This window comes from Microchirus variegatus (assembly GCF_963457635.1).
Source record: "Microchirus variegatus genome assembly, chromosome: 13".
Lineage (NCBI taxonomy): Eukaryota > Metazoa > Chordata > Actinopteri > Pleuronectiformes > Soleidae > Microchirus > Microchirus variegatus.
The window spans coordinates 15,618,517-15,629,976 of NC_139814.1; the positions used below are offsets into that span (position 1 = coordinate 15,618,517).

Below are 11,460 nucleotides of genomic sequence, written 5' to 3' on the forward strand. Positions count from 1 at the left end.
CAAAAGGTATATAAAAAAAAGAATAATTAATCTGAACAGTTTGCAGTTATTATGATAGTAACATCATCTGCAGAGACTACATTAACAAAGTATGTAGGTCATCCCTAGGAACATAAATGAATAAGTGAAGTTTGTGATTTACTGTGAATGTAAAAAAATAATAATAATAAAAAGAAGCAGAGCACAGAAATATGGAGAGGAGTATTGAGGGGTGGGGTAAAGGGAGGAACACACAGCATATCATCAGATTTTCAGCCACAACCTTCTAAAACCACAGAAAAATAAATAAGCCAAGAGCGAGAGAGAGAGAGGCGGTGGGGGGGGGGGGGGTGTCAACGAGGCTTTGGAAAAAGTGATCTCATGTTTAGCCGTGTGTCTTTACAGGACAATACCCCGGACACAAGCTAATATTTCATTATAATAATTTTATGACAAACTTGTCAAACTGCGGGGGGGGGGGGGGGGGGGGGGGGGTGTGGACTCTGTGTAGGAAAAAGGGCACAAGAGAAAGGAGAGGAGAGAAGGAGAGATGAAGAGGAAAGTGAAAAAACATGGGTGGTCAATACTGGTGATGATGATCATGATGATGATGGTGTGTGTGTATTGGAGCCGATCACTGGAAAAACACTTATAAAGTCGTTGACAGGAGGATGAAAGAAACCAGTGTGATCAGCGAACTGTCCTCTGAGGTTCAGAAGCAGGCTGATTTTAACTAATAAAGACCACGTATGACAAATATTTCATTTAGACACAAACATCCTCCCAGTTTCCCTCACAAAGTTTAGAGACTCATGCTTTAACCGTCAGTAGTTCTTTACGCTGAAATTGATTTAATATACTAGATGCAGTGTGTTAAGAGCTCAAAGTTTTCATATTGTTGTTATATTGGCTCCACCTTAAGACACTAAAAGGATAAGCAGCAGGGGTGTTTCAAGAGACACTGGGAGCCCAGGACAAAAAGGGCAAAGGGGGCCCTACAGTACATCAAACTAACCCGAAGCAAGCTTAGGTGCTCTGGGGGTTTCTCTTGCCAGCTCCGCAGTTATTGACCTAGTTAGAGAGTCCATAGTGAGTGAATGGGTGAATGTCCTGCTTCCTGCATTCTCAAGCCAGGCTCCACCCCCTCATCTGGATCCTGCAGAGATTCGCCTGATATTACGAACGCATCTCGCCCGGACAATGTCCCGAAATGGTTAAATGCCGATGATTTCTGGGCCAATATGTTTGGAATAAATGCCTCAAAAGCTCTAGTCAGGGGTTTTCCAACCATGGCGTCACTGCAGTTACTTGTACATTGTCAGTCTTGCCGATATTTGACGGCTGACCGGAAAAAGACGCGCGTGACGTCCTGTTTACGTGTCTCCCGATTGTTAAAATGAGTCTCTAAAGTAACGCAAAACTTTAAAAACAGGCACACATATTCAGTACACAGGTACGCTGGTTATTTGTTTCGCTGCTCTTTTCATTTAATAAACAGACCGCTCCAGTTTGACTGTAGGTGCGCTACCAATACTAAAGGAGCTAACTGAAACGGTGCCTGGACTCTGGTGCAGCGGCATTTAAACATGGCGTCCGTAGCATACTAGCTCTTTATTAGTAATCATTAAGCATGTATTAACCCCTTATTCGACATAACCTTATTCTACCTCTATTACGACATGAATTAAGATTTTTAATACATGTGTTAATACGTGCTTAATATTTACCAATAAAGGGCTAGTATGCTACTTATATGCATGTTAGTAAGCACCTAGTTAATGGTGAATATGTGTTCAGTAACCAGAGCAAAGGCATATTGGGATGTTGTGAGGCTGCTATGCAGATCTTCTTTTAATGGTGTTGTGTAGCTGGGAGACTAAATATTCAGTCATTCAAATAGCTGTTGTTTTTTTTCAATATTATTGTGTTTGTGAGAAATAGCAGCAGTGTTTTTCTTCGGCACTGTTCATATTTTTTACGATTTCTGGCACCAAACTGCGAAGAAAAAAAAAAAAAAAGAAGTCTGATCTATCTGGAGCAGTGGTGCGTAAACACATTTTCCTTAAATTATGTCAGCATAAAAAGAAGAAGAAAAAAAAACCCAGTGAGTTAACAGATTATGACTTACACAAACACACTGGCAGTCAGATGGCATGAGGACAGGCCTGCTGTGCCAGCGTCCATGAGGGCTGCCGCTCTTCATCATCGTTATTATCACGCATGTTGCAGTTTAGCATCTATTTGTCTGGCGAAACAGGCGCGCACCACAGCTGGGGATATAATCCAGAAAAGCAATGAAACACAGCACCCTCCAAATACACAGGAAAGACTGGGTGAACCTTTTTCTTTCTTTTTTTTCAGAGAAAATAAACACAGACATTACTCAGACAGCAATGGGGGGGATGGGGGAGAGTGAAGGCAAGGTGCTGACATGGGTAAGGATGGGTGGGGGAGTCATGCCATGTGATGAGATTTTTAGTGTGGCTGCAATGTGGGAGCTAAATTGCTGGATTAATAGGAGGAGGAGGAGGAGGAGGAAGGTGATTCTGAGGAGTGGCTGAGGGCACACAGCGGTTTGGCAAGTGGGAGGTTGTGGGGTTGGAGGAAGAGGGTGAGCAGAAGGTGGGCGAGTGAGGAGATGTATGATGTGGTATTGGGGTTTATCCAACCTCCACACGCACATGCATACATGCGTTAGCCCTACCTCTATTCTGGCCACCCAGCTGTGTAAACAGAGCGCTGGCCGGAGAGCCGAGCCAATCGGAGGGCAACGTGTTAGAGGAAGGTGGTACAGAAGAGCCAATGAGACGACGTCTGTGTGTGTGTGTGTGTGTGTGTGTGTGTGTGTGGAGAGAGTCAAAAAAAAAAAAAGGAAAGTCACTGTGACACAATGAAGAAGAGGCAGATAGGTCAGGAGTTAAACTCATCTCCCCTACTCCCACTGTCTCCCACTCTCAGCCTCCCTCACACTCTTAAATTTACACACAAAAAAAAAGATGTGTGTACACACCTCTACTTCAACTATAGTGACATAAAAAACACTTTGTCACCAATCTGCAAGAGCAGGATACACCACAAGTGAGTCTGAGTGGAGAAAACAAGCAGTAGAAAATGACAGAAGTGCCGACCGAATGGACTCGGTAAAAGGAGAGAGAGCGAGAGAGAGTGAAAAAAGTAAGAAAGCGACAGAATGAGAGAAAAGTGTCTCGTTTCAGATTTACAATGGTAGTGGGAGAGATTTGGCTGTGTTCTTACAGCACACTGAGGACAGAGCCAGAGGAGGAGTAGGAAGACAGATTTACATGGTGAGAACAGCTCTGGCTGCTCTGGAGTAGCACAATGTTCTCTGGTGATCTCTGTATTAAAAACCCTACTTCACTGTAACAGCAATACATACATACGACAACCGATTTTATGATGATATATGGACCCGATGTCCATAGAGACATTCAGTGTCAGGAGCGTCGTTGTGTGTAAGGTGGCTTATATGCTGTTTTAAGACCCTGTCCACGTGGAAAGGGAGCTGAGCGTAAACTAGCTTTTTTCTTTGTCGTTTTTGTAAAAGTGTTTCGTAAACTTGAATTGTTTCAGGAAACAAGGAAAGAAAGTGAAAGTTACCATGACGAGAACACGCCAAACAAACTTCAAATACAAGAAGAGTAAGAAAGATAAGCAACAGAGAGGTTGGATTATGAAATCGCATTTTGAGATTCCCCCACTGTGTAGCATGTTTTCAGGGCTCCCAAAATGCCGTTTCCATGTGGGTAAAACACAGATACGATGAAAAACATAAGCAGATTCACCTAGGCTCGTGTGAACTGTCTTTAAAGTCTTTAACATTTCAGGATTTTTCAACTTTTCATTCCCTCATAAGAAACAAAAAAAAAGTAGTCACATGCTGCTGTGCCAATGGCAGTCGGTCGGTGCATCAGTTCCAGACTATCCATGCTCCACAGAGGATGAATAATAACTTCTTTTGTGGATAATCCTCAGATTTTCAGTTTTCATTTCTCCGGGAGAAAAATAAGACTGGCTGCAATGGATTGGCACTAAAATGAAATCGTAATAAAAGTCAGTTACCAACTCAGTTAATGCCACCATAATGACGACAGTTGTGATTTTGAGAGTTATGTCTCAGCGGGGTCACCAAACACTTTTGGTTCCTTGACACACTTGTTTGACTTTGGTGATTCCCCCGAATGTCAATTTGAACTTTATTTCCATAGCCCAAATTCTCAAATCACAACTCCCCAAAATACTCCAACTGTCCTCGTACCTATGACCCATAGGTATGTTTTTAGCACACCGGTGTTTTTCCAACTTAACTAAGTGTTAGTAATGTTAGGGTTAGGGCTGAAAAAAGGCCTCATAGAGACAAACAACCATTCACTCTCACGCTCACACCTACAGTCAGATTTAAAGTGTCCAATTTGCCTAATCCCCAAAATCTGTATGTTTTAGGACTGTGTGAGGAAACTGGAGAACCCAGAGAAAACCAACGCACGCACGGTGGAGAACATGCAAACTCCATCCATCAAAGTAAGTGAACGGCCGGTGGAAACCTCATTGAAGCAATTTCTTGGCGACACAAGGTCCCAGATTGCTGTTATTTATACCACTAGGGTTTAAAAACGCATACATATGTGTTGTATTTCCTGCGTACGACCCATAGTTACGTTTCGTTGGAGGACAGTGTCCATTGTACTAAATTATGACAAAAATTATGCTATCTGATGATGTATACAATACAATAATACGTGCGTATTAATAATCATTTCCCCTCTATCGCTATCATCAGGTCAGACAAAGGACTATTTTGTCCAGTGATACAAAATAAACCAGTGGCTAAACCTTTGACAGTCCCACAGTGTAATAGTAATAGTGGGTGTTAACACTTCCAGTTTCACACAAGAAAAAACATTTAGTCCGTTTGTTTGAACATTCAATCGGATGGACAAGGTTTGGGATTAACACTAAAGTCCCTCTTATCGAACCTCACTGTATGATCGCTCATATTCATTTGCATAATCAATAATAACAGATCAGAGCAGTAACTCTGCCATTATTAATGTTTGCCCTGTGTATTTCCACAAACCTGGGGCCACAGCCATGTGTGTGTGTGTTTGTGTATCTCTTTTGGGGTTTTACTCCTTATTTAAGACCAATATTTACTCAGCAGCCCCAGGGTGAGATTACCTCATATTCTCCCACCCAGCTGTGCTTTCTCAATGTTTCCACGACAACGCGGCGGAATGTCCCATCATGTTTATCTGCCTGCCAGGGAAACAGAGAGAGAGGAAGAAGAAGTGGCGGAGGGAAGATGGCGAAGATACACTTCAGCTGAAATGTGTGTACAAGACACACACACACACACACTTGTGTGTATGAAATCATAAGAAGAAAAAGAATGGAAGTGTTCTCATAGATGTGAGCTCAGCGAACTACAGGAAGTTAATCTCAGTTATAACTGGTAAACAGTGAAATAGTTTGGTGGAGTTTCTGCTTAGTTTTTATTTGTGGTAACGCAGCTGGGCCTTTTTTTTTAGCATTTATACAAACATATTTAATGGATTATAACAACTACATATTTATATATAACCTCCTCCTATATCTTCTCACAATAACGTACAGTAACAGACAGAAATGTGAATGAACGACTACAGTACAGCATGACTACACACATGGTCAATGATGCACTTCGTCCTCTTTCAGCTTCTTCTCTCGCACCAAGAAAAAAGCAAAGGAAAAATTCTTTCTTTGCATTTTCTTTTTTTTATTATTCTATTATTTTATTTTATTTACTTATGATAACAATAATGACAATCAATATTTATTTATTTTTAAATTAGACCCTACAGTATTTCAGACACAGGCCTCTACCAAACGGTTGAGACGTCTGTTCATAATAAACCTGGTTTGCGTAATTCATAAATGTACAACATTTAGTGTTAGTGAGTTCAGCTTGATGCATTTTTCACTGAGATATAGTGACTTAAAGTGTGCTCGACCAAATGGTTGAGTAGAACCTTAAAGGGTTAAAGGTCGCCACAGTCTTGCCCTATATCCTCAATGCTACATAATTATTATTGTTATAATATTCACTGGTATTTTTTATTCTCTTTTGTAGATGGTAGCTCAGTGATTGTGCGAATCATCCTTCAACTTGAAGGTTGTGGGATTGAATCCCCGTCTCCGCTAGTCTGTGTGTCTTGCTCCTGCCGACAGCGTGTGAATGAAAGATGAGTGATAGAAAATGTGAATGGGTTAATGGCAAAACTGTAGCGTAAAGCAGCTTTTGAGTGGTCATCAAGACTAGAGAAGCACCATATAAATACAGAGATACATTTATGGGAATTATAATTGCAATAATAATTTATTGCATATATTTATATATATATTTATTAATAATTATATTGTTTTAGCTGCTTTAATTTCAGGGTCCAATGTATGCATTAGTATTTCTATTTATGTCATGGCCTATTTTGCCATCTCACAATGTAAACAGTTTGCTGTGTTACAATTAAACTCCTATTTAATATGACCATTTAAACCTAATAGCGCCACAGACCATAATGTATTCAAAGATTAGTGACTGAGAAAACATATATGCATCTTTGGGGATATTCTGACCAACCAGAGGCGCCAAATCAAAGCAGAATACCTCTGAAATCAGTCAGATTTGTATAACAATCTGTATTTATGCGTTTGCGTTCAACCCACCAATGCTACTCTGGCTGAATTCAGCAACTTTTACAACACAACACACTGCTCCTTTAACCACAAAACTGGAGTACCCTTGAGTAAACAGTTCATCCCTAAAACACAAGAGTAAATGTTTCTGCCCTGGACATACAGTAGTTACTGTGTGTGGATTTGTGTGTGAACAACTATATTTCCTGTTCCCCCACTGATTTGTTTTGTGAAAGTCAGATATGGCATTTGTGTATTTGCACTTGAGTTAACCTCAACAACGAGACATTACAAATAAACCTTTGTGTCCAAGAGAGATAACAACACCTGCACAAAATAGATGTTCAATAGATGAACACCGCAACCAAAACAAGCCTTATATTTAATTCCCACTAATATCGATATGATTAAAATTTGCAGCACTGAAGTGGAGCGCTTTAAAGTGACCGCTGAAGCCCTCAGTTACACCATGGGCCTTCTCAGCAGTTTCTGCAGTGTGGACACAGTGTCTCTCCATGGGAACGAAACAGTTAGGGTATTTGCTTTAATTTGCAACAGAAAAGCTTGTGGTGTAGTGACTGTTAGGGAATGTTCTATTTGGTCTTCCCCTGGCCTGTTTAAGTGATAAAAGTGTCATTATTTAGCCTCTGAAGCAGAGGAGAGAGCGCAAACAAGACTGTATGACCCTCTGTCAAGAGCCTCCGTTCTTCAGAAGCTCATTAAGTGCCTGGAGGACAGCACATCAATTGGCGTGGCCCTCTAGTTTCCTCTCGACCTTTTTTTTTTTTTTTTTTTTTTTAAGCCATTCTGCTCTGATTCAACCTGCTTATCGCTGGACTGGCGACAGAAATGGACCCAATTTAGAGCCAGGGGGAGGCAAAGGTGTCGCGCTGTGAAGTGGCATATTAAAACAGCAGGGCCTTGGATTTGAGCCAAATAGGATCTCACCCTGTCGAGCTTTGTCCGGATTTGGATTTTTGAGAAACTCTCCGGTCTGCTGAGAGACATGAGACAGATCTGGACGCTTTGATTGGCGTCGCGACGCATAAAAAGTGACATACTGTCTGCAGTTGGGTTCAGAAGATGGAGCTCCAAGGCCGCTTGGTGGACTCCACGTTAATACATTTAGTCAGTGACATGAACCTGCTCGAGTTTCCACAGAAGTGCACTTTGGGACCGAAGCAGCAGGTGGTGAACGAGGCTCCACCGAGCCCGGACACCCACTCAGCCTCCTGGAGAACGGGCTCGGAAAACGATGCGTGCTCCGCGGACGAACATCTGGAGGTGGACGCGCCCAGGTACTGCAGTCGCGGAGCCCACGACCACAGCAGGTCCAAACGCAGGCGGATCATCACCGTGGTCCAGCGACAGGCGGCCAACGTGCGGGAGAGAAAGCGGATGTTCAGCCTGAACGAGGCGTTTGACGAACTGAGGAGGAAAGTGCCCACGTTTGCGTACGAGAAGAGGCTGTCCCGCATCGAAACTCTGCGCTTGGCCATCGTCTACATCTCCTTCATGATGGACCTGCTGGAAAACACCTGAGACTGCACAGTGAAGGGTTCGTTTTACCCTTATCTGGACATCATGGACTGTGTTGACTTTACCTCGGATATACAAGGACACAGCTGAATGAACTGCTGAGGTGAATCAAACATTATGTCAGCATATATAATCATAACTGCAAGTTTTCTGAAATACCTCAGTGTTAGAGCCTCTTTTTTTCCCCGATAGTTTGCCATATCAGTGATAACATGATTGTATTAAATTATTAGACTGACAACAAAGAACACTTTCCCTAAAGATTTCATTTAATATATGTGTTTGGGGTTTTTTTTGTATTATTATTGCTTCAAAATAAACAAATAGCATATGGTGATGTATGTGTTTTTATGCTCCAATATGATAAAAAAAATTAAAAACATGTTCAATAATAACAATAATTGTAAACGATTAATCAAATCAGTGCAAAATTGAGCTGTCAGCCTTGTTCTATAATAGTGAAAATGCCAGGTGTGTTTCTCAGCACCTTGGACAGCGACCTAATCGTCACCTGGTCGTCACGTGAAAGCTCGAGGCTCCCCTCCCCCCCCAAAAAAATGCAAGCAAATGGTCAGGATCTGAACCCTTATCAATTCCGAAATGAAGTGGATTTGAAAAGCAAATCCGGGCTCTCGACATGACCCTGGATGTTGTCTTTGGCGCGTAGGTGTGAATTGAGTCAGTGACGTCAGCGATATGAGGAGAGAACTGGGGCGAGGTGGCACACTTACACTGACCGCTGTATGAAATACAGAGATTGTTGTTTGAAAATGTCTGAAAAGAGCTTGTAGTGTGTCTCCATGGCGACCAGGCCTGACTATAGCCTTGAGGCCTTTTGGCGCAGACTACCTCTACAATTTGCCTGGTCTAGGCTTTGTGGTATTTCTGCTGGATTATGCTGGGTGGTCATGTGTGTGTGTGTGTGTGTGTGTGTGTGTGTGTTTGGTCTTTTTATGAAGCTCTCTCTCTCTCTCTCTCTCTCTCTCTCTCTCTCTCTCTCTCTCTCTCTCTCACCCCTGGTCCATCTTTATCACCTCCAGTGTTTGTGTTGCGCTTCAGCCGTACTCCGCCTTCAGCGCCCCGCTGTGCGCACGGATCCGCCCTGAGAGCTCCCTGGGACGGTCCGTCTTTTAAACCTGAGCCGCGGTGTCGAGATCCCTGCGTGAGTGCGACCCATTTAAGCGCATACCTCAGCGCGGGGCTGCTGACGGGAAAAATAAACACGTCGGTCTGCGTATAAGAGCAGAGGCCTCCCGCTGTGACATCCTCCTGTGTTTCAGTATAGGCCTGATAGTTTTCACCACTGCTCCCATGACAAACAGCAGGGTCCATATATACCTGGAAAATCATCAAAAATGAATGAAAATGTTCGAAATTGGTGTCCATATATGAGTCTGTTTATTTTACAACGGATTCAAATGTTTCAAGGATTATAGATAAATATGGATGGAGCAGACTAGAGGTAAATAATAAATTACTTAACGCTTCATAAATCTACACCTATATGATTCAGTAACACCGCCTCAACTAAAGCCCCTTTCCCATTCCTGGGTTAAAAATGAGCCCCCACTTCTTAGACCCACTTCCTAATATTATAACTAGACCTCTCCTTCTGACACAGTATTATGTTACACTCCTCCACCCAATCACAGCGCGCCCCAAAATCCTCCTGCCTGCTCCTATAAGAGCCCCGATCATCTCAGTCTGGCAGCCTCCTCTACTTCTCCGTGGCGCACGAGAATTAGGGTCATACTTCAGCTCACACCCCATCGTAGGCCTCACTTCCCATTACCTGTGCGGTTTGTTGATGTTGTAACCAGTTCAGGGAACCCCGGGTCATTCGCGATTCTCTGAGCCAAAGAAAAGTTTTGGAACAGACGATGCGGGAAGAGGACTTCTCCCCGATGGACAGTGCGGGAAACAGCGAGGAGGAGACTGACCGTCAGCTGCCGCGGAGAGGCGCGCGGAAGCGGCGAACGGCACGCAGGAGCGCGGACACAGAGGAGGAGGAGGAGGAGGAGGGAGACGCGCAGAGTCCGAGCCACGGGAAAAAGAAGAAGTGCAGAAAGAACTGCGACGGTGGAGGCGGCAGCGCTGGGAGCGGCGGCAGCGAGGCGAGCAGCAGCCCCGCGCGCTCCTTCGAGGACCCTCAGACGCAGCGCGTGATGGCAAACATACGCGAGCGGCAACGGACACAGTCTCTCAACGACGCATTCACGTCGCTACGAAAAATCATTCCCACGCTCCCGTCGGACAAACTCAGCAAGATCCAGACGCTGAAGCTGGCGGCGCGGTACATCGACTTCCTGTGCCAAGTTCTGCAGAGCGACGAGCTGGACGCGCGGGGAACGAGCTGCACCTACGTGGCGCACGAGCGCTTGAGTTACGCGTTTTCTGTCTGGAGGATGGGAGGCGCGTGGTCCCTGTCCACTACATCCTAGCAGGGCTGACGTGCATGGGATAAACGGTAAGATAAAGTAATTTCACTTTTTTATCCTGCACAGACAAACTGTGCCAAATTTAGCCTGCATGGGCACATTTTACGCACTGTGCCCAGATGTTCATGTTCCAGTAGATTCCATGTTTTTTTTCGAGAATTTCCCTCCAACTTCATCTGCAACTCTTTAAGAATGTTTCATTTTCGTTATGACTTGGATGTAGGTCGCGGTGGTTGTTGCAAAACCTTAATTACGCACATTATTTGCTAAACGACCACAATATTTCACAATCAAAACATTGGAACTCCACATGTGTTACAACACCGATTTCCCTTAAAATTTCACACACGTTACACCATAAACCATGGAAGAGCTCTAAAATGTTTTACTATCTTGTTATTAAATGATTGCTTTCTCCACAGATCATCCATGCTGATGTGCCAGTGGGTCGGATCAACCCTTCAGACAAACAGGCCAATCACAGCTGAGCACAGACCGCTGTGCGTCAGGACCTGAGAGGAGAGCGGGATTTTCCTGTTGCTTGGACTGTAACGTTCAAAGGAGCACTTAGCACAAACAGGATGGACACGAAGAGAGACCACTGCGACTATGAATGTTGTGAGAAGACATACAAACAAAATTGATCTCAGAGGAACTGCTCTGCTTTGACACATTCTCTGTGACAGTTTCACTGTAGATGAAGTATTTTGTATTTATTTTTATACACAGCAACGTTTCCTTTACCCACTCTCAAATAAAAGTTATTTATTTTCAGGAATGCTGAGTGGATCTGGAGTCTGTAAATATTTGGTAA

The 11,460-nt window shown here is 43.5% G+C and overlaps 2 protein-coding genes across 2 annotated transcripts; both read left to right on the forward strand.

Annotated features, from left to right (window-relative positions):
- Positions 1 to 7,752: 7,752 nt before the first annotated feature.
- On the forward strand, positions 7,753 to 8,211 carry LOC310936101 (protein Fer3-like; the record flags this gene model as incomplete). The annotated part of the gene is made up of 1 exon (XM_083900139.1): positions 7,753 to 8,211. The coding sequence occupies one exon, from the start codon at positions 7,753 to 7,755 to the stop codon at positions 8,209 to 8,211; it is 459 nt and encodes a 152-aa protein (XP_083756265.1).
- Positions 8,212 to 10,088: 1,877 nt separating this feature from the next.
- twist1a (twist family bHLH transcription factor 1a) lies at positions 10,089 to 11,185 on the forward strand (the record flags this gene model as incomplete). Its single annotated transcript, XM_083899719.1, has 2 exons — positions 10,089 to 10,675; positions 11,069 to 11,185. One exon carries the CDS (start codon positions 10,089 to 10,091, stop codon positions 10,647 to 10,649), a length of 561 nt encoding a protein of 186 aa, XP_083755845.1. The 3' UTR covers positions 10,650 to 10,675; positions 11,069 to 11,185.
- Positions 11,186 to 11,460: the final 275 nt, after the last annotated feature.